The sequence below is a fragment of the Lynx canadensis genome, chromosome A1 (genome assembly GCF_007474595.2).
Source record: "Lynx canadensis isolate LIC74 chromosome A1, mLynCan4.pri.v2, whole genome shotgun sequence".
NCBI classification, from domain to species: Eukaryota; Metazoa; Chordata; class Mammalia; order Carnivora; family Felidae; genus Lynx; species Lynx canadensis.
This window is the reverse complement of record NC_044303.2, coordinates 90,333,393-90,360,560: the sequence shown is the minus strand read 5'-3', so window position 1 is coordinate 90,360,560 and position 27,168 is coordinate 90,333,393. Positions and strand designations below refer to the sequence as shown.

General features: G+C 49.9%; 1 protein-coding gene across 1 annotated transcript in view; it reads right to left on the bottom strand.

Annotated features, from left to right (window-relative positions):
- The window catches only part of RASGEF1C (RasGEF domain family member 1C), a 39,797-nt gene extending 13,117 nt beyond the window's left edge, over positions 1-26,680 (bottom strand). The window contains exons 1-9 of the mRNA XM_030297139.1: positions 26,504-26,680; positions 26,226-26,348; positions 24,881-25,018; positions 16,036-16,236; positions 14,857-14,931; positions 4,061-4,150; positions 2,384-2,486; positions 1,815-1,894; positions 1,636-1,731 (exon numbers count right to left, since the gene is read on the bottom strand). Of these exons, the coding sequence (XP_030152999.1) occupies positions 1,636-1,731; positions 1,815-1,894; positions 2,384-2,486; positions 4,061-4,150; positions 14,857-14,931; positions 16,036-16,236; positions 24,881-25,018; positions 26,226-26,348; positions 26,504-26,680 (1,083 nt within the window). The remainder of the gene's footprint in view (positions 1-1,635; positions 1,732-1,814; positions 1,895-2,383; positions 2,487-4,060; positions 4,151-14,856; positions 14,932-16,035; positions 16,237-24,880; positions 25,019-26,225; positions 26,349-26,503) is intronic.
- Positions 26,681-27,168: the final 488 nt, after the last annotated feature.

The following is a 27,168-nucleotide window of genomic DNA, read 5'->3' as shown; positions in this document are numbered from 1 at the left end:
TCACAGTCCACCCCACAGCCACCTGGTGAGCACGGATGGAAGAAAAATAGTGCAGAGTGCCACTGCCATAATTGACATCTTGGACCAAAGGTGGCAGCCAACTCTATTTGCCCCCACTCCACAGTCCCACTCCTGGGCCACAGGCGAGGACCTCTGTGACTGCCACACACCACCTGAGCTCTGGGAATAAGACGAGGCCTGGTGGTGTGCTGGAGAGGCTGACTCCTGGTTTTGCCACCTACTTGCTGTGAGACTGGACAAGTGAGGTCTCCTCTCTGAGACTCAGTCTTCTAATCTGGGAAATGGCACTGCTAGAATCCACCCGGTAAGTAGTCATCAGAATTGAATGGAAGGGAGAGACAGAGTCAAGTAGTCCTCACGTGGTAGGTGTTCAGTGAAGCAAGGTCTCTGTCCCTGCCACTCTGGTTTTGCAGCTTCCTGGCTCCTGGGGGACAGGCTCACTTGCCCAGGATTTTGAGGTTCTGTCTCACTGAATGCTGCTCCCTGGCATCAGCCCTCCTCAGACCCAGAGCTGAAGGGCTCACAGCCTGAATAGGAAAGGCCAGCTGGATAGGAATAGCCATCAGTGGGGCCAGGGTCTGTGAACACCCACCCCCACCCCTGGGTGGGGGGTGGAGGGCTGGGAGGGCCGGCTGGGTGGCACAAACGTGCAGGTCTTGGCCTGCTCCCCAGACTTAAAACCCTGGTAGCCATCTCATCTAATTCCACAGGGACTTTGAATTTCAAGAACAGCAACTTGTTCTCAAACTGGAAACAGACCTCCACAAACACGGCAGAGACCTAATTCTGCCAATATTCCTGCCAGGAGATCAGGCAGAAAAGGTCTTGGTGTTTCTTCCCCACGGATATGATAACTCTAATCATCGGGCTGGTCACAGGTTTTAAGCCAGAGGTTCCCCTCAATCCCAGGGCCCAGTTTCTTATATTGGAGGCCACCAGGAGAATTTGGGAGACAAATACAATTGATCAGGGTCAGCGAGGCCCCCAAATGTAAATGTATAAGAACAGAGCCTGTGAAAAGGCAGTTCTAGTGAGCGAGAAGCTTGGTTCAGTCATTGCCAAAACCGTGAATGTGATCTGAAGCTATATCAATGAAGGTATTGCGTTTAGAGTAAGGAGGTGTAAGACCCTATGTACTTGTAAACAATTTGATCTGAAACAGAAGGGACTCTGACAAGTCACACTCTTCAGGGACCAGAGATCCAAGTGGGGTGTGGACTGGAGACCAAGTATGGCGGGGCAGACCTGGGTTGTTGACTTAGGAGGGAGGGGAAGGGGACCCGGGGGCGCCGAAGGACTGGTGGGTAGAAGAGGGAGCAGCCTCATTCTGCATGGGCCTCCAGAGAGGACAACCCCAGCCCCATAAGGGAACACTTCCTACCAGCTAGAGCTGCGTGAGCATGGGCTGATCTGTTCTGTAAGGTGGTGAGTTCCCCAAATTGGAGGCAAAGAAGGAACATGGCTGCCTATACAGATGCTGTAGAAGGGCAGGGGTTTGGACCCAGTGACGTTGGAGTCGGCATAGAGGCTCTCTGATACAACCCATCTAGGCCAAGGTAGGGAGTAGGAAGGAGTAGGGAGGAGCTCTAAAGGCCAGGCAAGCCTCTGACCTACCTTCTCCCGGCTGCTGTGGGCAGTCAGGGAGCGGTGGGCTGCCCCTCGCAGGGCTGTCCTGTAGTTGCAGAAATTCCCTGTCGGGTCCATCTGGTGCTGGAAGGAGACAGGGAAGCATGTGGGGGAGCTGCATCCCAGGGTCGGCCAGTTCCAGCCAGCAGCCCAGCAGCCTTGCTTACCTCAAGGATGAAAAACTTGGCTGTCTTCACTTTGGCCCAGGTCTTCTTCAGCCTGGAGACAGGGCTCATGTTCATGCCGGCTGGAAGAGGGAGGGTCGAGCTAGGGGAGCGTCTCTGGGCTGCACAGTCTGCTTAATTCCCTAGGGCAGGAGGCCTGGGGGGTGGCCCCAGTTGGCCACCTGAACCAAGGTTGAGGCCTCTGCAGACGGCCCGATGGTGGTGTATGGGTGCTGGGGACACTGTGTCTGGGCGAACCGGCCCATGTGTGCAGGCCCCTGTCCCAGTCCCCGCCAAACTGGCCCCACACCATGACCAGGGTCTGCTTTGGGCCCCTGCTGTCCCTGGTTCTGGGGACACACTGTCCAGCCAAACACCCTGGCAAGGAAGGCCTCGGGGGGGGGGGTCAAGTCTCCAGGACCTCTGGGGCAGGGGAGTATGGGCTCAGCAGCACCAACCTTGCTCAGAGGAGGGCCCTGGTTTCCCCCCCACCCCCCGCACCCCACCCCTGGCTTGTCTGCATGTGCCTCTGGGGGCGCTCCCACGGGGACCGGGCCGGCTGGCCTACTCACAGATAATGGCCATCAGAGAGTTGAAGTTGCCAATGTTGAAGCACTCACGGGCCACGTCAATGAAGAACTCCACCACCTGGGCCCTCTGCTTCTTCTTGGCCGGCTGGGGACAAGGCATCTGAGCCTTAGTGGTGACACGGCCCCACCCCGTCACTAGGCCAGTCCCTCATCAACATTCTCTCAACCCAGTTCACGGTGGAGACGCTTGATGCTGGGTAGTCTGCAGCCAGAGAGCTCAGGGTCTCTGCGCGTCCTCGGCAGAGCCAGCAGAGCCCACCACCATGACGGGCTGCGGGGGAGGGGGTCTGACGGGACTCCATGGGGCATCCAGAGTGCTGAGGGGCTCTCCCTCCAAGACACTGCTCCTCCCTCCAGGCCCAGCTCCAGCATCCTCCCTGGCTCCCTCACCTGTCCCCCGTGCATTGAGCTTGCTCTCTCCACACTGGGGCTGCACGGACCCCGGCCCTGTCCCCAGAGTGGCCCCTCCACTGCTTCCTGTTGAATGACTGCATGACTTCACCTCCAGCTTGTGGCCAAGTGCTTGGGACCCTGACTTCTCTGATGGCTCCAAACAATGTCATCTCCTGGGCCGTCCTAGACTGAGGCACTGCCTGACTCCTGGGAGGGCTCAGTCCAGCTTTGCCTATGTAAAAACTGCCACCTGAGCTGCCAGGCCAGTGATGCAAATGCAGGAAGCAGATGGGCCCCGTGGAACCCTACCCTGTGTTCTTTCCATATGGATTTTGGCGGCTTGCTCTTACGTGCAGCAGTGGTCTTTACTGCCACAAGGAAGCATGAGACCTGCTGCCCAAACCCCGTTCAGAAAGCCTCCCACCTGAGGTCCTTCCTGTCCCTGTCAGGGTGTCTGTACAGTGGTGGAGATGGCTGAGCCTGGCGGGGATGGAGGCCAGGCATTTCAGCCCGCTGTGCGCACCCAACAGGAAGCACTCCCAAGGCTGAGGCATCGCAGACCAGCTTCTCCTTCTGAGCAGGCCTGCCTCTGCCCCTTCTCTGCCCCTTACCCCAGTTTCCATCTCAGCATTTGCTTCCAGAGAGCCCCACCTGGCACCTGTGTTGCCTTCAGTCTTTCCTTCCCTGACACAAGTGGCCCCAGGGCCTCACCTGATGGTGACAGGGGGCTTGGAGGAGGTTCCTCCGCTCTAAGGAAGAGAAGAGGGTGGGCAGGGTCTGGCCCTGAGGGACCGTGACTTGGTGACAAGGGCACCTGGCTCAGTATGGATGTCTTCCTGCCTTCTGGGAGAAGCTGGAGACCTGGGCTTTGCATGTACAATCTCCCAGTTCTTAAAAGGTTGGGGCATTTCTACTCTAAATCCTGAGAGAGCCAAACACAGTGTGGCAGCAGGGCAGGCCACGCCACCCAAGGCAGATAGGAAGAGATGGGGGTGGGACCACTTGGCAGATCTGACTCCTTCAGCAAGCCATCTCTGACACTCTCTGTCAGAGTCCAGTGGATCCGTGCCAGGCTCTATCCAGAGAGAAATGTCACGGTAGGCAAGCTGGGTGGTGACACCTGGTATCCCAGAGAGGTGCCCAGCTTGGTCCCAGGCTTGGACACGGACAAGCTCAAGAGGTCCTTCTGGTTCCCTCCCAGGTGGGCTCCCTCAACCCCCACCACCTTTGGCTAAGCCAGGTCATACCCCCCCACTTTCTACGCACCATGCAGATCTCAGTCGCCACGAGGTAGCACAATCTGTTGAACCATTTCACATAAGCCTCCAGATTGTTGGTCTTGTCACTGAAACAAGGCTGGGAAAGACACAAGGATCATACTCAGTCTTTCTGTCAATAACTTGTGGAACATGGAGTCAGTTCATTGATCATTATTGTAGATAATCTGGAAACCGTTGAAACCTCAAAATCATCCACAAATACCAATGGTTTGAAGTGTATCCTTCCAGTCTTTTTTTTTTTTTTTTTTTAATTTTTTTTTTCAACGTTTATTTATTTTTGGGACAGAGAGAGACAGAGCATGAACGGGGGAGGGGCAGAGAGAGAAGGAGACGCAGAATCGGAAACAGGCTCCAGGCTCTGAGCCATCAGCCCAGAGCCCGACGCGGGGCTCGAACTCACAGACTGCGAGATCGTGACCTGGCTGAAGTCGGACGCTTAACCGACTGCGCCACCCAGGCGCCCCCGGTCTTTTTTCTATATACTCGAAGATGTAAGTTAATATGATGCATATATATATATATATATATATATATATATATGTATATGCATAGCTCCCCCACATCTGATTGTCATTTTTCATGGATTCTGTCTTTGTGAATCTGTCTGCTTCCTAAAAACGTATTTGTAGCCCCAAATCGCTACTCATGTCACTGTCACTTGCTGTCATTCATGGATATGTGCAGAGTGGCAAAAAATTTGACTTTGGCTCAGGTCACGATCTCACAGTTCATGGGTTCGAGCCCCACATTGGGCTTGGTGCTGACAGCTCAGAGCCTGGAGCCTGCTTCAGATTCTGTGTCTCCCTCTTTCTCTGCCCCTCCCCTGCTCATGCTCTCTGTCTCTCTGAAAAACAAATAAACATTAAAAAAAAATATTTGAGTCACTCAAAGTGCCTTTTTGTTCCCAGCAGAGGTTGAGCTGACACCCTGCCTTCTCATTTCAGCTCCTCTACTGTGAAGAAACTGTCCTTTTTTTTTGTGGTCTGTTCAGTGTGATGGTGAGTTCCCTGCTTAACGTGGCTCCAAGCACAGTGCTGCAGTTCCTGAGCACATGAAGGTTGTGATGTGCCCTAACAAGAAAATATGTGTTAGGTAAGCTGCACTCAGACATGAATCATGAGTTCAATGTTATTGGAAGAACAATATATGTTAAATACGGTGTCTTTGAACAGAAACACGCACAATGCAAGGTTATGTATTGGCTGGTCAATGCAAATGTGGTGGGAGGCTTGCAAGGAACTTACCCCTGTATTTCCCTTAGGAGCAGTAGCATTTGCTAATTCTGTGTTCAAGACAACTTCATGGATATAATCATGTTAAATTATGACAGTCAACTGTATGTATCTATCTGCACATAACTGTATATATGCTTCCATATTTGTCCACATGAACCTTTTCGTGTGTCATAAAATATCCCTTGGAAACATAATTTTTCAATTGATGTGGAATATTCAGCTGTATAAATGTGCTGAAGTTTAAAAGATTTAACTTAACTTAAATATTCATGTTGAAATTGCCAGGGTGACTTTCAATAAGTAGAGGGGGAGATGGAATTGGGGATCTATTAATCCAAAAGAAGTAAAGAAAAGAGGAAAAAAGATAGGGAAGAGGTGGGAAGACAAGTCAAAGGTGCACAGAAAGTGGTAAAACCTGATCCATATATATCAGTAATTATAATTGCTGTTATTTTATTTTATATTATTTTATTTTACTTTATTTTATTTTATTTTTCAGAGTGTGTGTGTGTGTGTGTGTGTGTGCGTGAGCAGAGGAGGGGGCAGAGGGAGAGAGAGAGAGAGAGAGAGAATTTTTTTCTTTTGGTTTATTTATTTTTGAGAGAGAGAGAGCATGAGCAGGGAAGGGGCAGAGAAAGACAGAGACACAGAATCCAAAGCAGGCTCCAGGCTCTGAGCTATCAGCACAGCGTCCCACACCGGGCTCTCATGAGCCATGAGATCATGACCTGAGCTGAAATCAGATGCTTTAACCAACGGAGCCATACAGGTGCCCAGAATCATTTTTTTTAATGTTTGTTTATTTTGAGAGGGGGAGGGGCACAGAGAGAGAAGGAGAGAGAACTCCAAGCAGGCTCCATACTGTCAGTGCAGAGCCCGATGTGGAGCTCAATCCCACCATGAACCATGAGATCATGACCTGAGCTGAAATCAAGAGTTGGATCCTTAACAGACTGAGCCACCCAGATGCCCCAAGAGACAGAATTTTAAGCAGGCTCTGCACTCAGTGCAGACCCTGACTCGGGGCTTGATCCCATGACCAGAAGAAATCAAGAGTTGGATGCTCAACCAACTGAGCCAGTCAGTTGTCCCAATTGCTGTAATTTTAAAACCCCAGCTACTTGCTATTTTCAAGTGGGACACCCCAAATCCAAAGATATAGGTTAAAAAAATGGAAAAATATATATGAAAAATATCACATAGCTGTACTAATATTAGACAAAATAGATTTTAAGGCAGGAAAAAAGACTCTAGGGCAAAAAGCATCAGAGAAGATTAAAGGGTAACCACATAATGGTAAAAGTTTGATCAATTGAGGGTATGTCACAAGTCCAAACTTGCTTGCGCCTAACAACATAGCTTCAAAATATGAAGGCAAATGCAGTCAGAAAGTAAACCTCTTTATAGGGAGAAATCACATCTTCTTGCCACAGTGGAAGATTTTCACACATTGGCAGTAATCCATAGATTATGGAGACAAACAAGACAGTATAAATATAAATTTGAGCAACACAATTTACATAGTTGAAGTAATGGACAGATATGGAAGCCTGTCTACCCTCCACCCTATGAGAATGTGCATTCTTTTCAAATAGTCGGAAATCTAAAAACACATTTTAAAATAATCTATGGGTCAAAGATGAAATCGTCGCGGAAATTAAAACAAGAACGAAAATGTTGAAAAACAAAATGTGGAGGATGCAAACAAAAAATATATTTAGAAAGAAATGGATAGTCTTTCATGCTTTTATTAGAACAGGGCCTCCTGGGTGGCTCAGCTGGTCGGGTGTCTGACTCTTGATTTTGGCTTGCGTTATGATCTCGTGTTGTGAGATTGAACCCTGCATCAGGCTCCATGCTGAGCAGGAAGCCTGTTTAGGATTCTCTCTCCCTGCCCCTCCCCCACTCACGCTTGCACACGTGTTCTCTGTCTCTCAAAAAGAAAAAAAGAAGAAGAAACGATAACAACAGGCTGAATATCCAACAATAAAAAATAATTAGAAAAGGAAAAAGAAAGAAAGAATCCAAAGCTTTCTGGATTTTTGGATTTCTACTTTCTTTAAAGTAGATGGAGGGAAATAATAAAGATTAGAGAAAAAAAATGAAATAGTAAAGAAAGATGCAACACATAGGATCAAGGAAGCTAGAAGCTCTTTATTTGAAAAGACTAACAAAATTGAACACTTAGCAAGAGGGATGACGGAACAAGGACGGATGTAAGTACAGAGAATATTAGAGGTGAGTATGACTTGTTTGTTTAAAACAAACAAGGAAAATCTTGAATCAGTACATGAAAGTCTTCCCTAAATGGAAATAGCAGGCCCACATGGTTTCGCTGGCAAATTCTAGCCCAATGATCCAAAAGGAGGAAATTCAGTCTTTTATACAGAAGAGAGAACAGGGAAAGAGAAAATAAAGACGAGAAAAGAAGAGGGGCAGGCAGGAAAATAAGACCGTCTCATGATTAGAGCTGCAAAAATCCTAAACAAAACAAGAGCAAACGGAATCTTAGGATGTACAAAAAAGATAACGATCACGACCCGATTTCATATATCCCAGAAATGCAAGAAGGGGGGGGCTCCACATTGGAAAAAAAATGACTAATACAGTAAGTAGTTCCCCCCTTAACTGTGGTTTGTTTTCTGTGGTTTCAATTACCTGCCATTGAGCAAGGTCTGGAAGCAAGATGATCCTCCTTCTGACATAAGGTCAGTAGTAGCCTAATACCACGTCATTGGGCCTACATCATTCACCTCCCTTCATCTCCTCACGTAGGCATTTTATCATCTCACATCATCACAAGAAGGGTGAGTGCAGTGTAATAAGATATTTTGAGAGAGAGAGGCCACATTCACACAACTTTTGTTATAGTATGTTATTATAATTGATCTATTTGATTATTAGTTGTTATCTCTTACTGTGCCTGATTTATAAACTTCATTATAAGTATGTATGTATAGGAAAAAACATAGTATAGAGTTCAGTACCATCCGTGGTTTCAGGCATCTGGGGTTTTGGAGTATATACCCTGTGGATAAAGAGGGAGCCTACTGTATAAATAATCACTTAACAGTTTTTTTTTTTTTTAATTTTTTTTTTCAACGTTTATCTATTTGTGGGACAGAGAGAGACAGAGCATGAACGGGGGAGGGGCAGAGAGAGAGGGAGACACAGAATCAGAAACAGGCTCCAGGCTCTGAGCCATCAGCCCAGAGCCCGACGCGGGGCTCGAACTCACGGACCGCGAGATCGTGACCTGGCTGAAGTCGGACGCTCAACCGACTGCGCCACCCAGGCGCCCCTCACTTAACAGTTTAAAAGAGAAGAGAACCTAGGGTCAATCGATCCAGAAAAAGTAGTTGACAGGGGCACCTGGGTGGCTCAGTCGGTTAAGCGTCTGACTCTTTAATTTCGGCTCAGGTCATGATCTCACGGTTTTGTGAGTTCAAGGCCCATGTCAGGCTCTGCACTGGCTCTGCAGAGCCTACTTGGGATTCTCTCTTTCCTCTCTGCCCCTCCCCAGCTCATGTTCTCTGTGTCTCTCTCAAAATAAATAAATAAACTTAAAAAACATTAAAAAAAAAAAAGAGTAGTCAATAAAATACAACAACCATTCATGATAAGAACTCTCTGCCAAGTAGGACCAGGATACTGCCTTAAGCTGATAAGGGACATCTAAAAAAATGACCTTATAGTAAACACCATACTCTATTGTGACCTGTTAAAAGCATTCTGTTTAAAATCAGGACAAAAGAAGGATGCCGGGTAGCAACACTTCTATTTAGCATTTTACCAGAGGTCCTAGTTAGCATAATAAGCAAGAAAGAGAAATTCTTATTAGTCAGAATTAGCAGGGCTATTCTGCAGTAACTAATAATCCCAACATTTCAGAGTTTTAAAAACTAGGATCCGTCTGTCATGTCGATTTCCTATCAGTGAGGATTCTTTGTATGGCTACCATAGAAATAAAAAGAATAAGGATTGGAGTGGTGCCTGGGTGACTCAGTTGGTTAAGCGTCCAACTTCGGCTCGGGTCATGATCTCATGGTTCGTGAGTTCAAGCCCCAATGTCAGGCTCTGTGCTGACACTGCAGAGCCTGCTTGGGATTCTCTTTCTCCCTCTCCCTCTGCCCCTCCCCTGCTCATGCTCTCTGTCTCTCAAAAATAAATGATAAAAAAATATGCATAAAGTACTCAGAGGAAAAAAGTCTAACAAAATCTGTTTAATATTTTTATAGAGAAAGTTATAAAGCATTAGAAAGGTATTACAGAGGGGTGCCTGGGGGGCTCAGTAGTTTAAGCATCCGTCTTTGGCTCAGGTCATGATCTCATGGCTCATAGGTTTGAGTCCTGCGTCGGGCTCTGTGCTGACAGCTCAGAGCCTGGAGCCTGCTTCAGATTCTGTGTCTCCCTTTCTCTGCCCCTTCCCCACTCATGCTCTGTCTCTCTCTCAAAAATAAATAAAAATTAAAAAAAAAGAAAGGTATTACAGAGTAGATCTAAGTAAATGGAGGGACCCACCATTTGTATGGATTGGAGGACTTATTATCATGAAGATGATAATTCTTCCCAAACTGGTCCACATGTCATATATCTTAACAAAATCACGGTAGGATTTTTCATTGAATTTGACAAAGGATGTAAAAAGTCAAACAGAAAAACAGAAGGCAAGGGCACCTGGGTGGCTCCGTCGGTTAAGCACCCAACTCTTGATTTCAGCTCAGGTCATGATCTCTCAGTTTGAGTTCAAGCCCCCATGTTGGGCTCTGCTGACAGTGCAGAGTCTGCTTGAGATTCTCTCCCTCTCTCTCTGCCCCTCTCCCACTTGCATGTATGCACACACACACTCTCTCAAAATAAATAAACTTAAAAAAAGAAAAAAGAAAAACAAAGGGCCAAGAACAGCTAAGCCACCCCTAAAGAAGAACAGGAGAATTTACTTGACTAGACAGCGAGACTGATCATACAACTATAAAAATGAAGACTATGTAGGGGTGCCTGGGTGGCTCAGTCGGTTAAGCGTCCAACTTCAGCCCAGGTCATGATCTCGCGGTCTGTGGGTTCAAGCCCCGCGTCGGGCTCTGTGCTGACAGCTCAGAGCCTGCAGCCTGTTTCAGATTCTGTGTCTCCCTCTTTCTCTGACCCTCCCCTGTTCATGCTCTCTCTCTGTCTCAAAAATAAATAAATGTTAAAAAAATTTTTTAAAAAATGAAGACTGTGTATATTGACACTGAGATAGAAAAATTGATCAGGGAAACAGAAGAGACAGTCCAGGAATGGATCTACACGTGTGTGGAAACCTGACACACGATAGTGACAGAACTGTCTGGGCATATTGGTGGGCAAGGCAATCCATAAATTATGGTGTAGGAACAATTCCTATTTGTGTGGAAAACCATGAACATGGATCCCCACCTCAATCCATAGCCACAGAGTGAATTTCAAATCCAAGACTTAAATGTGAGGGGCAAAAGTTTTAAAACTTCTAGAGGAAAACATTGGAGATTATCTTCATGACCTGGGTAGGGAGTAGGGAGGGATTTCTTTACTACCTCCCCAAAACCTAACTGACAAAAAATAATCACCTACTACATATTTAAAAAAAACAAAAACAAAACAACTCATTAAAAAAAAAAAAAAGCTCTTGATAATCCTTAAGAAAAAGCCAAATCACCAAAAGAAAACTGGCGTTTCATAGAAAACAAGAATGTCCAAAACACATGAAAAGATGTTCCACTTAATAGCTTGACATTTAAAAGTCTGACAATTTGAGGGGCGCCTGGGTGGCTCAGCCAGTTAAGCATCCAACTCTTGGTTTCGGCTCAGGTCATGACCTCACAACTTGTAGTTTCGAATCCCACATTGGGCTCTGCACTGACAGCAGGGAGCCTGCTTGGGGTTCTCTGTGTCCCTCTCTCTCTGCCCCTCCCCTGATTTCTCTTTCTGTCTCTGTCAAAAATAAATAAATAAGCATTTAAAAAAAAAAGGTGGGACAGTTTCACGTGTCAGTGAGGGTGTGAAGCAAGAATGCCTCCCTGCCGGTAGCGCGAACGGGCATTGCCTGGTAAGGCTGGCCATGGGCCCAGCCTGTGACACAGTGCTTTCTGTCCTAGATATATTGTGGAGCCTAGGGCACAACTATTTTCATATTCATACAATGTCATTGTCTTTTCATTGTGTTGACATTTGCACTGACGTGTAAAAGAAAATCGTGTAAAATGGCTTCCCTCTTAGCCCGAAGCAAGGCAGAGTCACCAAGCCATAATCAGTGGTCATTGTGTTCCTCACTATCACACGTTCGAGGTCAAAGAAAAGAAGTGAGTGCGACTTCAGAATGTCCTTGAGGAGGCAAACATTTCAATTTTATTAAATCTCCATCCTTGTGTATACATCTTTTGGGTATTTTTTTTAATTAAAAAATTTATTTTTATTTTTTAAATTATTTTTGAGAGAGAGAGAGAGAGAGAGAGAAAACATGAGTGGGGGAGGGGTGGAAAGAGAGGGAGACACAGGATCCAAAGCAGGTTCCAGGCTCCAAGCTGTCAGCACAGAGCCCAACACGGGGTTCGAACGCACACACTGTGAGATCACGACCTGAGCCGAAGTTGGATGCTTAATGACTGAGCCACCCAGGTGCCCCTCTTTTTGGTGTTCTAAGTGACTAAACACAAAACACTTCTGATGCATACAGAATTCAGGTCTTGAGGAAAAGCACTGGTGTGATTGGCTTGTGAGAAGAACTGGCCACTTTTCTCAGGAGACACCATTTTTAATCAAAAGAAGAACTGACCAACTATGGTTTTTCAGACTTCAGTATTTGGCTAATATTTTCTTGAAAATCAACAAGATGAGTCTGTCACTTCAAGGAAGCAATTGATAGTATTTGTTGCCAATGATAAAATTCAAGTTTTTAAGAGAAGGTTTGGAACTTGTAAAACATGTATCTGTCTCTGTGACCTTGACAGTTTTCCAATACTCAAGGGCTGTTTTGGAGGGATGAGATCAGTAGTGATATCAATGGATATGATTTTAAAATATTGTATGATGAGGGGTGTGTGGGTGGCTCTGTCCATTAAGTGTCTGACTTTGGCTCAGGTCATGATCTATGGTTCATGGGTTTGAGCCCCAGGTTGGGCTTCAAGCTGACAGCACAGCGCCGGTTGGGATTCTCTCTCTCTCTCCCTCTCTCTCTGCCCACCTCCCTCTCCCTAAATAAACTTTAAAGAAAAAAAAGGATTTAAAAAATATTGTATGATGAAAGGTACCAACATTTGGAAGATCTGCCTGATTCAGTCAACTCCTATTTTCCAAATGACCAACGTATGATGTTATAAAATCATGCATGAGCAAAAGATACATTCCGGATGCAAGACGAATCAATAGATTTCAATATAATAGAGTGCAGAAAGTCCATGGATATATTTTCAGATTCCAAATTGCAATTAATCTTAAAAAACTACCACCTGCTGAGTTTTTAGCATAGTATCAAGGAAAAATATTCACAATTATCTGAAAAGGCTTAAAATACCATTCCCTTTTCCAACTACATATTTGTGGGAGGTTGGATTTTCAACCAAAATAATGTGGAGCGATGTGTTAAGAGATTGAATGCAGAAGCAGATAAGAGAATACAACTGTCTTTTAGTTATGTTGGTCATTATTGAGATTTGTAAAAATACTATAAAACAATGCCACTCTTCTCAATTTTTTTTTACTTTGGAAAATCTAGTTAAAATATATTACTTATGTGAACCTATACTAGGTTGTTATTGCTAATTTGAATAAATAAATATCTCTAAAAGTTACTGTTTTTTTTTTAAGGTTTATTTTGAGAGAGAGAGTGAGCATGAGCAGGGGAGGGGCAGAGAGAGAAGGAGAGAAAGAATCTCAAGCAGACTCCATGTTGTCAGCGCAGAGCCCGATTAGGGGCTCTATCTCAGAAACCACGAAATCATGACCTGAGCTGAAATCAAGAACCATCCGCTTACCCGACTGAACCACCCAGGTGCTCCTAAAATTTACTGGTTTTAATGGCTAATATGATGAATATCGGTAGATATAATCTCCATAATCAAAAGTTCTTTGGGGTCCTTCATACTTTTTAAGAGTATAAAAAAGGCCGTAAGACCAAGTCATTTGAGAATTGATGCCCTAGAAAAATATGCCCTGATGTATATGAAAACTTGTAAGTGTTCGTAGCAGCAGGATCTATACTAGCAGGAGGCTGGAAAGACCACACATGTTCCTCTACCATAGAGTGGGTAAAGAGAGGTCACTGCAATCTTGACGTGGTTCACAATAAAAAAGTGATACTTGGATATGGCCAAAAACCCAAACCCAAACCCAAATGTAAAAAACAATCTGCTATGAGTGGCAAAGTCTCCTTCCTACTCCGCCTGCCCGACCCCCGACACCCCTCTGGTTTTCCTAGAGATCGTCTACATGCATGTGCTGTGCAAGCAGACATGTATCATGAACCCTCCTTTTTGTTGTCACACGAATGGTCACATCCTCTTTGTCACTGCTCTTCGCTCTTGCTTTTTGTCTCTACAGCGGATCTGGGGGATTATTCTATTCTTCCAGTTGTTCTCATTCTTTGTAAGGGTCGCACAGCATTCCATGTGTGGAGGTACCGTGATGTAATCCAGCCCCCATAAGGTAGTTCGCTTCCGGCCTTTGGCCATAATAGCCACAGTATATCCCAAATATCTTAACGCATACATCTTTGTGTACATGGGTGTGTACATCTGTAGGATAAGTTATGAGGCATGGGAAGTTGAGGTCAAGGGTGTACATGTTAAGTGTTGGTGTGATTGCCAAGTGGCTCCCCAAAGCGATCATGCCAATTTCACCCCCTACCAGACGTATGTGAGGGTGTCCCTTTCCCTACACACCCACAACGTTTAATCTTTGCTTATCTGAGAGGTGAAAAGGAATTCATATTTAGTTGCTCTTCTTTTATTAGGTCAGAGAGGAGAGGACAACAGTGTTTCCAGTTCTGATTAGAATTGAACCCGGTTGATAAGCACCAAGCACCCTGCTGGTTGGGCTCTGAGGGAGGAGGGGCAAACCCGAGATCCGGTGTGCAGATGCTGTCTGTAGCACATGGCCCAGGGGCCACTGCACCACTTGGGAGAGCACACGTTTACCTTTCTTGGGCAGTGGGCACTAGCATGCACTACCCCGGGTGGCCACTGGAGGGCACCAGTGCCCACCGAAACGCGCAGGGAGAGCATGGGGGTCTTGGAGAGCATCTGGTGCGCCCTCCACTTTCCTTCTCACCCAGGGCCTTGGCTCTGCCCCTCCCCTCCACCCTCCCTGGGTAGGTGACCAGCTGGCTTCCCCAGGACTCCGGGACTGTCGGGGTTCGAGGCCCTTTGGCTGGGTGGCAAGCTGGAGGGACACAGGTCGAGTGGACACAGCCCCTCCAAGCCCATCTGCTCTACTCTGGGCCTCTCCGAAGCTCCTGCTGACACTCGTGACATTCCCCAGAGGGACCAGTGGGTGGGGGGGATGCTGCTGGGACAGCCGTCCAAGGGCCTTCTACCTTTGTGCTGGCCAAAGGATCCTTGTTCACAAAAGCCTGGACAAACTCCTCAGGCCCGATGTGTCGTAGGCGTTCCTGCACCAGAAGGGAGAGGAGGAGTCGGGAAAGGGGGGAAGGTATGGAGAGGGTGCCCACTGGGGGCCTGGCATGGTGCTCCTGTGGGCTCCCTCCCTCTCAGCCCACCCAAAAGGGTCTCTGGACACCTGTCCTTCTCACTAGGGCTCCACAACCCCTATACTGATTTGTCACGGAGCTCAAAACCAACCTGAAGGAGGCGCCCTGCCTTTCCCATGCCCAGGGGCTGCCATGGTTCATGGGGGGCAGGAAGCAATGTCCCCATGGGTGTGTGATACCCAGGAAACTAGGCTCAAAACTGGGTAATTGAAATGACCAGCTCCCTCCAGGGGAGGCCTGGTAGCTAAGAGCATGGGGTCTGGGTCAGAATTAAATCCCGGCTCTGTCCCTTCTACTGTGTGACTTCTGGCAAGTCACTTAACATCTCTGGACCTTGGTTTCCTCATTTGTGCAAAGAGGAGAATAACAGTGCCTACCGGGCAGGGTGGTGGGAAGACAAAATACAACAGCACACCTCACATGTTGAGTCTAATGCCAGAAAGCAGTAAGGGGGCCATAAATGGTGGAGGCTTAAAAGAGAAGAAACCTATCCCCCCACTTCCCCCTCTCTCTCTGGGGCAGGCCCCTTACCCTCTGCATCTATAGGGACTCCACCATGCTGGAGGCTAGGCTGGGGTATCCCCTTCACAAGCAGGAAGGCCTATATGGACTCCTCTGGGAAGCTAGGGTGGGTGCAGTGTGTCTGTGAGTCCTGGCTGGGGAAACTCAGGCCCTGGTAGGGAAGGCACTAGTTGGTGGAAGATCACACAGCAGGTGGTAGCAGAGCCAGTATTTGAACCCGGGTCCTCTGCCCCAGGCCCAGACTCTCAGGCAGGCCGAGCGTATCCAGCCCTCCTGCTGGAGTGGCGAGACTGTTCCAGAGCTAGGGAATCCTGGAGACGCTGGCCGGCCCTGCTGTGACAGGCTCCAAGCACTGGGTTATGCTGACACAATGCAGGGCGGTGGTGGGGGGGAGGGTGGGGAAGGGGGTTGGGATCAGGGACAGCCGGTTCTCAGCTGTTCCTGGCTCTGGGTCCGGGTAGAGGATGGCACGGGCCTGCTCACCAGCTCCACGTGGGTCAGCTGCTGGGCCAGAGTGTAGGGGTCACTGCAGACGCCGAGGAGCTCCCTGTGGATGGAGGCCGGTGGCTTGGTCCTGTAGGAGATGGGCTTGTCGGCCCCCAGCAGGCCTTCCGGGCCCTGGCCCTGAGCTGCCAGCTTCTGGTGCAGAGCCTGCAGGAGTTGATGCATTGTCTTCCGGTACGCCTGGAGAGGAGGCGGAAAGAGAGGGGCTCGTGCCCGAACACCCATCTCCCCATGTCCAGCGTCTGGGGCTCCAGGCTGGCAGAGACAAGCTGTTGCTTGATGTGCCCGCGCCCGTCCCCTCCTGTGGAAGCTGGAAGATCACACATCGGGGAGGGTGACCGTGGTCCAGGGCCGCCCTGCCTCTTTGGGCTGGGGTGTGCACTGCCAGGGGGACAGAGGCAGGGAGAGAGGAGGGAGATGCCGCAGGTGCTGGCCTTTTGCTGGGCTTTAATGGGGGCCCCTCCACTGGGGGCCCTCCTCTCTCCTGACCCAGAGTGGCCTTCCTGACTAGCCATGCTGTCCTATCTCTGCCCCGACAGTACTTCTCCAGGTCGCTGCGTGTGACTTCTCTATGGGGCCACTGCGGGAGGTGATCGGGGTTGTTTACTGCCCCAGCAGAATGACAGCTCGGCAGGCTCAGGGAAGCCTGTGTTGCCACCTCTGTGCTGTCAGGGCTAGGCCTGGCTCTGGGCACACGGTGGGCCTTTAATAACTACTGACTGTACTGACAAAAGTGTCTCACCATTCAGCTCAGACAGATGCCTTCTTGCTTTGGGCTGCCCTGGATTGGGGAACAAAGGCCAGGGCCCCACCCTGGAGGGGCACCCATCCTCCCCTCCCACATCCACAGGGAGATCGATTATTTCCCCCCCATCAGAGATCCCTATTTCCAAGGAAAGCACCATCAGACTGGCTGTGTTTACTAAGCCTGACATCCACTGTTCCCAAGGGTTTTCTCAGTAATCCACAGAAGGAGCCCCTGAACTTGTCAGCAAATGGCCCCCCAGAGGTTGATTCAACCCCCACAGGCCGAGGAGCCTGGGTGGGAGTGTCTGAGGCCTGGCCTCCTGGCCATGATGAACCATCAGGCAGGGTGCCCAGAGGGCCTAGAGGGCTGGGAGAATAATGGGTGGTCAGTCATCAGTACTTCAGGTAATTTCATAATTTTTTTGATGTTTATTTTTGAGAGAGAAAGAGAGAGAGAGCGAGAGAGAGTGAGCACGGGCAGGGGAGGAGCAGAGAGAGAGGGAGACATAGAATCTGAAGCAGGCTGTCTGCACTGATGGCAGAGAGTCTGATGCGGGGCTCTAACTCATGAACCGTGAGATCATGACCTGAGCCAAATTTGGACCCTTAACTGACTGAGCCACCCAGGTGCCCCTAGCTCTGCCAGGTTATTTCAGACAGAAGAAGTGTGCTTTCTTCATGCTGCTTTGAATCACACAAATCCAGTAGCATTTTGCAGGTGGGGCGTCTGGCAAGCTGGGCCGAGTGTGCACGGAGAGGCCTCAACACTGAATCTGACAGGGCTCCAGGTGGGGTGGTTGAGGCCCAGCATTGTTGTGGTGCCCAGAGCTCTGGGAGACCAAGATGGCATCCGCTTGGTGCTCATGGAAGTGCTTCTCTGTCAAGCGGTCATGGGCAGAGCCCTCAGGACATGGGAACCAGGATGGGAGGCTGTCAACCCTAACTGAACCCGAGTGCTAAGCCTTGCTTCCAGAGCCATGGTGGGCAGACCCACTGGTTAGCTGGATAGTATGTGGATAAACTGAGGTTGCCTGCAGACTAGCTGTGTCAGGTCCAAAAGTGTGGTCAGCACGCTGCCTATCAGATCTTTATTTGTGTGCTGGGAAAATGGGGAGTTGGGTCCATCCTGTGAGCCCCGATACCTGCACTGGCCCCCTATCTCTGTCCTCACTCAGACTCAGATTTAAGCGGTCACACTGTCATCATGTTCCCTCCTTCCCCACTCACCCCTCCACCACCCCACCCCACTAGTCGCCCACTCCTGTCAGCCTTCGGACTGGCCCTTACTGCCTCCCTGGACCTCCTGTCAGGAGAGCCCAGGGCCCTTTCTCAGGCGGCATCTGCCTTGGCCTCATCGCCTCAGCCTCCAGTTCCTCCTGCCTCAGGCTGTCAGCAGGCTTGTCTGCATCATCCTTCGGGGTATGTGGGGGGAGTGGTCCTCCCTATCTCCATCTGGTCCTCCCCTTCCCCTCAGTCATATGCTGTCTAGAGTGTCACTTAGTGTTTGTGTGTGGACAACATCCAACTTCTCTGATCTCCAGATCAGATCACGGCTCAGGGGTCACCTTGACCCAATGCATGTAAGTAGAAGTCACCCTCATCTTGTCCAGAGCTGCTCCCTCTGTCTGCAACCCTGTCTCAGTGACTGGAGCACTGCCGTCAGGCACGCAGGCCTGGAGCCATCCTCAAGCCACCCTCTCCCTCACATCCCTCCTGGTTATCACCAACCCTCTTGATTTTGCTTTCTGACATTTCCATGCTCTGTCTCTGTGGTCCTAAGAGACCTCAGAGGGCTCCCCGCATCCATGCTGGCCTCTCTAGACTCCACTCTGCAGCCAGAGCCGTCTGTCAAAAATGCACATCTGACCCCTGCCTCTCCCTTCTTTAAAATACCTCCAGGCCTTTGCAAAGACAGAAGCCCCGCAGGACTGGGGGGTCCTGAAATCAGGCTCTGGCCATGCTCAATGGCCTCCAACACGGCCCCTGCCTGCCTTCTCAGTGCTCCAGACACATGCAGCTCCTTCGTCCCTTGACCCCTTCCCTGCCCCCGGCAGGGCCTGTGCAGCCTTCTCTCTCTTGGCATGCTCTTATCCTTGGGACCTCAGAGCACCAGGCTTCCTTCAAACACTCGGCCAAGCCTCGTTCAGGGGATTGAGTATCTCCTCTCTCTGGACTGTCGGCTCCATGAAGATAATACCGTGTCACTCTTTGCTCATCCCCAGCGTGAAGGACACGGGGACTCACACACGTGCTGATTGGATTAATGTGGCCTTCACCTGCTTCTCATTGGTTGGCCTCTCCAATGTAGATGTCGGAGCCCTCCTGAAGTCAAGGATGCAGCGTATCTGTTCTAGTTTGCTAGAACCACGTGCTTACCCTATTTTAAAAATACACACATAGGGGCGCCTGGGTGGCTTTGTCAGTTGTGCGTCTGACCTCTGCTCAGGTCATGATCTTGCGGTTCATGAGTTCAAGCCCTGCGCTGGGCTCTGTGCTGATGGCTCAGAGCCTGGAGCCTCCTTCAGATTCTGTGTTTCCTTCTCTCTCTCTGCTGCTCCCCTGCTTGCACTCTCTCTCTGTCTCTCAAAAATGAATAAGTGTTAAAAAATTTTTGAAAACATGCAGGTAATTTAGCAAGACTTGTTTGTACTGAACCAATATTCACTCCAAATGGTTATCATTTTCCTGTTAGCTCATTCCTTTAGAATTTATCTGGTGGTGTTAGCCTCAAGCTTACTGTTGGTTCTTTCCCGAATCTTCTGCACCCCCTCGGAATATGGGGATGCTATTTACCCTTCATTTCCTCGCTGATTCCTACACCCTTGTGGATAGAGGCTGAGAGATCCCCTAGGTGCATCCGAGCAGGCCGAGAGAGACCTAGCACTGAGAATGTTGAGGTCGTCCTTGGCCCCATCAGGAATCCACATTTCGGAACACGTGGCTTTCCTGCATGCCATCCATTTCCACAGAGCCACCTGCTGTGTGCACAGAGCTGGGTTTCAAGTGCAGAGGTTGTCCAAGAGTGAAGGCTGTGCTTCTCCAAGGTGCCTCTTGGACTTTCATGGTAAGAACTCATCTCTGGCTGGACAGCCCTGGGCCTCTGTTCTTTGGAGTTCTTGCAAATCCCACCCGAGCCAGCCCAGGGTGCCTTGCAATGGGCTTGGCCCACCTTGCATGGGCAGGAGCTTGGCACCTGCTGCCAGTTCTCCATGTCAGCTTTCTGCTACCTGTGCCCTTGGGTGCGGGTGAGGTTCCAGGGGCAGTGGGTCAGCCCAGCAGACAGTTGTGTGAATGGCAAAGCAAGGTCAGTCCCCCGGAGAGCCCATGGTATCAGCTTCCTGTGTGGCTGGCCCCATGGGTGAGGCCAGGGCACCAAGATCCTCCCGTCCTGTCTCCCTTACTGGGGCTATGACCTTGGGGCCTTCCCTGGCTTCTCCTTCAGCCTCAGCACTGGCCTCGAGCCAAAACTGCTGAGTCCAACCCACCGGAAGCCCCTCTAAGGCAGGGTCCTCTCCCTAGCACAGGGTGGCCCTGAGCAGGTTCAATGCAAGGGCCAGGTGCTGGGAAGACTTCCATGTTCAGTCATGGAGAAAAGCCTTTTCAGCTCCTCTCTGGACTTTTGTTCCCAGATAATGAGAGGCAGTGGGCAGTACAGGGAGGGACATGAGGGTTCAGGAGAGGGGGCAGCTCATAAGAGAGAGGTGTCACCTTTCACAGTCCACTAGTGGGAAAGCCTCCTTGGTCCTGGCCCTGTGCTGTTTCCTCTTCTTCCCTGAGCTCCATTGTTATGTCACAGTCCTTACCATTCTCTCTCATTATAGAAAGAAGTTTAAGGCTCAGAGAGGTTAAGTAACTTGTCCAAAGACACACAGCTCTGAAAACACTCGTGCTCATTTCATGGATTTATGCATGGCATTTTATATCATTTGATCGTATTCCTATGTGAGAAATCTTTTATAGGATGATGCTGAAATATTTTTGGAGCCAAAGATATAATGTTTATAATTTGTTTAAAAATAATTTGGATGGAGGGCACCTGGGTGGCTCAGTTGGTTAAGCATCCGACTTCAGCTGGGGTCATGATGTCACGGTTCATGAGTTCGAGTCCCACATCGGGCTCTCTGCTGTCGGCCCTGCTTCGGATCCTCTGTCCCCCCCTCTCTCTGCCCCTCCCCTGCTTGTGCTCTCTTTCTCAAAAATAATAAACATTAAAAAAATAATTTGGAGGGAGGGGGAAGTGTGTGAAGGGATAGAAGAAACGATTTGGCAAAATGTTGATCATTGTTGAACCTAGGTGATAAATACACAGGTGTTCACAGTTACTATTCTCTGTGTTTGTGTATGCTTGAAATGTTCCACAATAGCAACTCCATAAAAGTTAAAAATAAGCCCCATATGCCTGAATTTTGGAAATAATTTGTTCCCCATCACAGCTCACATTTACCAAGTGCCAAAATAAGAACACAAGTGACTTCAGGGATTCTTTGCTGCAAAGTTGTGTAGTGGGAACAGTATTTTTGCTGATGAACAAACTGAAGCTCAGAGAGGTGAAGTAACTTGTCCGAGGTCACACAGATGTGGTTTCTGAGCCTGGATCTATGTGGGCTCACATGGTATGGTCCAGACCTCATGCTCGGAGAGTTCTACTGGTCCTGCCTTATCAGTCTGGTCACCAGCTCCTTTCTGAGCCCAGCCTTTGCCCCTGCTGGGGGGCAGGGAGCAACCCATAGCCCCATCTAGGGGAGGGGAGGTTGCACATAGAGGACATCTGCTTTGGAGGGGCTGCTCCTGTGTAAGGGCAACTTGGGGATCTCAAAGACACATGGAAGCACCCTGGCCTGGGCCTGGGTGGGTGGGGAGGGGGCCACAAAACCTCGTTCCAGCCCATACTGCTCAGCACACCTAACTGGATCCCAAGCCAGGGAATGAGAACATCTGCAATGAATTATTTCTGCTCTAAACACCTCCACCTGGTGGATGACTGCTCTTGACAGCCATTCCTAGGCTTCAGTTATTCTCATCCACGGGTAGTTAGAAAAGATTTCCCAAAAGATATTTGCAAATGACATATCGGACAAAGGGCTAGTATCTAAAATCTATAAAGAGCTCACCAAACTCCACACCCGAAAAACAAATAACCCAGTGAAGAAATGGGCAGAAAACATGAATAGACACTTCTCTAAAGAAGACATCCAGATGGCCAACAGGCACATGAAAAGATGTTCAGCGTCGCTCCTTATCAGGGAAATACAAATCAAAACCACACTCAGGTATCACCTCACGCCAGTCAGAGTGGCCAAAATGAACAAATCAGGAGACTATAGATGCTGGAGAGGATGTGGAGAAACGGGAACCCTCTTGCACTGTTGGTGGGAATGCAAATTGGTGCAGCCGCTCTGGAAAGCAGTGTGGAGGTTCCTCAGAAAATTAAAAATAGACCTACCCTATGACCCAGCAATAGCACTGCTAGGAATTTATCCAAGGGATACAGGAGTACTGATGCATAGGGGCACTTGTACCCCAATGTTCATAGCAGCACTCTCAACAATAGCCAAATTATGGAAAGAGCCTAAATGTCCATCAACTGATGAATGGATAAAGAAATTGTGGTATATATACACAATGGAGTACTATGTGGCAATGAGAAAAAATGAAATATGGCCCTTTGTAGCAACGTGGATGGAACTGGAGAGTGTAATGCTAAGTGAAATAAGCCATACAGAGAAAGACAGATACCATATGGTTTCACTCTTATGTGGATCCTGAGAAACTTAACAGGAACCCATGGGGGAGGGGAAGGAAAAAAAAAAAAAAAGAGGTTAGAGTGGGAGAGAGCCAAAGCATAAGAGACTGTTAAAAACTGAGAACAAACTGAGGGTTGATGGGGGGTGGGAGGGAGGGGAGGGTGGGTGATGGGTATTGAGGAGGGCACCTTTTGGGATGAGCACTGGGTGTTGTATGGAAGCCAATTTGTCAATAAATTTCATAAAAAAAAAAAAAAAAGAAAAGATTTCCCAGCACAGCCCTGGTGGCAGGCCTGGCAGTTTCTCAGGGGGCTGGCACTTGCGCCCTGTTTCCCTAGGGAACCAGTCCAGGACTTACACCCATCTCCACCACTGTAGCCAGAATGGCAGGGTCTGCCTTTGAAGTGGCTTCATCAATGGCAGAGGCAGGCCTGACAAGGGTGGATAGTTCCACCGATGATTTAGATCTCATTCTACTGAAAGGCCTCCTGGGGAGAGGGAGCTCTCATCCCCCTGCATACCCTCCACTCCATCCATCCATCCATCCATCCATCTCTTCTCCCCTCATCTGCTATTGCCCATCTCCCTTTTTATATAGTCCTCTACCAACAGATCCATTAATTCACTCATCTATCTTTCCTCTGTCCTTCCTAATGTTTGCCACTCATCCACCTACCCATCCATCCATCCATCCATCCATCTATCCATCCACTCCTACATCCCTCCATACACTCACCCACTCACCCTCCCACCCATACATTCATCCACCTACCCACCTAACCCAAACTTCTACCCACCTAACCATCCACACACCCACCCAACCATCCTTCCACTCATCCATCCATCCACTCCATCCATCCATCCATCCATCCTCCCATCTACCCATCCATCCTTATTCACTCATCCATTCACCCAACCATACACCCTTATTCATCCATCCACCTATCCATCTATCCACCCATCCATTATTCACCCACCCATTCATCCATCCATCCATCCATCCACCAATTCACCCACCCATCCATTATTCAGCTATCCATCCATCCATCTATCCATATTCATCCATCCATCCACTCACCCACACCCACATAGACCCATCCACCTACCCACACACCAACCTTCCCATCCATCCATCTATCCATCCCCCCATCTACCCATCAACCTTTCCACATCTGCTCACACCAAAAGTCCATCTGTCTATCAGAATACTCAAACATCTATCTTCCCCCTCCACCCATTCACCAAAGTAGCCAACTATCTATCCAGCCAGTCAGCCAGCATCTCCCTCCCTGCTTCTGCCCACCCTCCTGATTCATCCAATCATTGAGCTTTCTCTGACCCTATTTCCTGCTGCAACCTAAGCCAAGTGTCAGGATCCCCAGATGGCTTAGGGGAGGCAGAGGAGGAGGAGAAGGAGGAGAAGGAGGAGAAGGAGGAGGAGGAGAGGGAGGAAGAAGAGATGACTTATCTCACTGAGCCCTCAGTATGGCTAAGTCATTTGTCTGCTCTGTGAAGTGACCCACAGGCAAGGCTCCCTCTCTGAGCCTCAGTTAGGTTGTGGACCTTATGGCTTCTTATTGCCCAGCCTGATTTAGTTTTCCTTTGTTTCACAAGCACCTGGTTCTGCCATGTCCAGACCCACTTTGAGGCACATGACTAGCTACCAGCTTGCCACATACAGTCTCCTCCCAGGGCAAGTGATGTGCATTCTCCCCAATGTTCTCTCGTAAAGCAACATCAGTGCTGGCCACGGAGTCATCCTGGAGATTCTGATAAACCTGCCCCTTCTAAATGTACCAGGAGATCTCCATCCCCTTCGCCGGGCCCTTCTCTGTACTCTGCTTAGAGGTGGGGATTTTTGCCCTCCTTTTACCTTTAAGTGTCTTCCCCAGAGTAATGCGGCTGGGAGAACAGGGCAGGGTGTGGGGTGCGGAGGCACCTGATGCCCAGTACACTGGCTGCCTTCCAAGCCACTAGAGCATTTACCCTGGGATGAGGTTTTGGCCACACGGGGGCGCTCTCTCCTCCTCTGCCACTACCAGGGCCCTCCAGGTCAGCCTAATGGATCACTGACCAAGGGCCTGATCCCAAGAGCCCATGAGAGGGTCCTTCCTCGCCTGCCATCTGATGCCATGTATGAGTACAGGCCAGGAGCGAGGTCAAGAGACGCCTGGAACCAGAGGCGTGGTTTCCCTGCCAGCTCTGTAGGGCCTGATTTCCTGATGGGGCAGAAAGGGGCTGATTTTAGAGGAGCTACAGTGTACAGGAATGGGCTCAGGTCCCGGGTGTAGGGGTGCAGACGGGGGTGTAGGACTCGCGCTAGACCTGCCCACCTCGTCACAGGGAGCGATGCGGCCCATCACGTCCTTCAGGTGCCCGATGGTCGACTCCTCCTGGAAGTCCCGCGGGAATGTCTCCGTCCATTCGGCCAACAACTGGAGGAGTTTTGGGCCAAACTTCCGGACCCGGGCCTGCAAGGCAAGCCAAGGAGCGTCTGCGCCAGGTGAAGGGTGCCTGGAAGCGGGGCCACATCAGCCGCTGCATCAGCCCCTCACCGCACATCCTCTGCCGGGGTCTGGACCACCGAGGCGGCGGCGCTGGTGGCCAAGGGAGGTGTGCCTCGTGCCTTCTCTGTGTCAGGTGACAGGGATGCGACATGGGGATGGGGCTGACCACCATAGGACAGGGACAGACACACCTTTGAGGCAGGGTCCTCTCTTATTTTTGCCTGCCGGGCATCCGGTCTCCCTTGCTCTGGTGATAACATCTCAGTTTGCTTCGGGGGTTTCCCCTCTCACTCATTCCCAGTCCTTGGGGTTCAGTGGCAGCTTACCTAGCTTCAGGCCTCGTGGCATGGGCCCGGATCAGTGCTGGCCAATCAGAACACAGTACACACCCATCATGCACAGTGATTGGCTCACATGGACATGGCGTCTAAGCTAAGCCAATGAGATAGAGACTTTTATTGGGAACTATTTAGAACGCGGCATGCTCTTTCCACCCAAATTGGTAAGAGTAGATGGTGAGCCTAGGGCGGCAGAGGCCACGTGCCGCTGTGCAGGGAAAGGGTGAGGCTCGCACAGAGGAAAACAGGACGGAGGGTGGGAGGGAGAAAGACCAGGTTTCAATGCGGGTCATTTGAGCCCCTGGAGCCAGAGACACTTGAGACTTTGCAGTTACATGAGCCAGTAAATCCCTTTGTCTTAGGCCAGTTGCAAGTGGGTTTCTATCACTGTAGTAGCAGAGCCTGATCGACACACCTATAAATAATCATAGCCCGCAGGATCTGGCCAGGGACGGATGTGGGGAACCACAAGAAAGCTAGGCCATCAGCGGACCCCAGAGAGGAGAGAAGGTTGGAACAGAGTGTGCGGAGGGCAGGAAGCCCAGCAGAGGCTGCAGAATCATCCCACGTGGCAAGGGTCCTACTGACGGGGCTCTGGGGGCCCGGGTCTGGACTTGGTGTAAGCCCAAGGGCTCCCATAGGGCATTGGAAAACAGTACCTGGTTAAAGGTTGCAACTTTGTCCCCTCTGTCTCTGGTCCTCTGATAAGTCAGAAACCCCTGTGGGATTCTCCTCCGGAGAATGGGGACTCACTGCCACTCCAAGATGCAGATGTGTGAGGACATGTCAGGGGAGCGCCTGCGTACTCAGAGGGCCCCTGCCCTGCCCCTCACCTTGTCCAGCACCGGCTGGTCCAGCTGCTGCTGCTCAATGCACAGGTGGCAGACCCGGGCCAGGAGCTCCCGGGGCTCGATGAAGAGGCGGGAGCTCAGAAGGAAGGTGAAGATGTAGGCTTTCTGGGGGGACAAAGAGAAAGGCAGCATGTGCTCCCCAAGTCATGGCAGGGATGTGCCCTCAGGACCCAGTGCAGCCCCAGCCCTACTGTCTCCTCATGCCTGGTGGAAGAAAGCCCACTCTGAGGCCCTTCCTCCCCACTGAGTGGGCCACCCACCTCGGGGTAGTAGTCAGTCGTGGGCACCAGGTGCTGGATGAGGGTGTCCAGGGAAGCTGAGGAGGGAGCTCCGTCCAGGAGGGGCTGCCCAGCCTGCTCGCCATCCGTGGGCTCCGTGGGGGGTGGGCCAAGGCTGCCTGGGGTGACCATGTCGGAGGCGCTCAGTGTCCGGGGCATGCCTGCCTGTAATAACAAGGAGAAGTTGAGGCACGCCTGAGCTGGGGCCTGCTGGTCCTCCGGGCTCCTGGCTGCGTGGCTCTGACTCCTACAGGCACTTTGGTGTCCACCCAAGTCCAGTGATCACTTCCTGGGAGGCCTTCTAGGGATCCTTAGCCCCACAGCACAGCACTCCTCAGGAACCAGCCACCCTCTACTCTTGGTCCAAGCCATTTAGGGACTAACCCCTTCCACTCCTACCTCAAAGCAATGAAGGTTGCTTTTGATAAGACTTGGACAATTAGCATATTGCCCCTGCCCCTGGCCACAAAGACGATTAGTTCAGGGATGGGTCTGATCCAAACTGGAGAGCTCATGTGCAATCCCAGAACTTCTGTGGTACTCAGAAGCTCTCTTCCCCCTGGAGTCCCTGAGCAGGCAAGAATGGCACCATTCGGGCCATCTTGGCCCCACAAGGAGCCAGGGAGGTGGGCACATTCCTGAGTTCC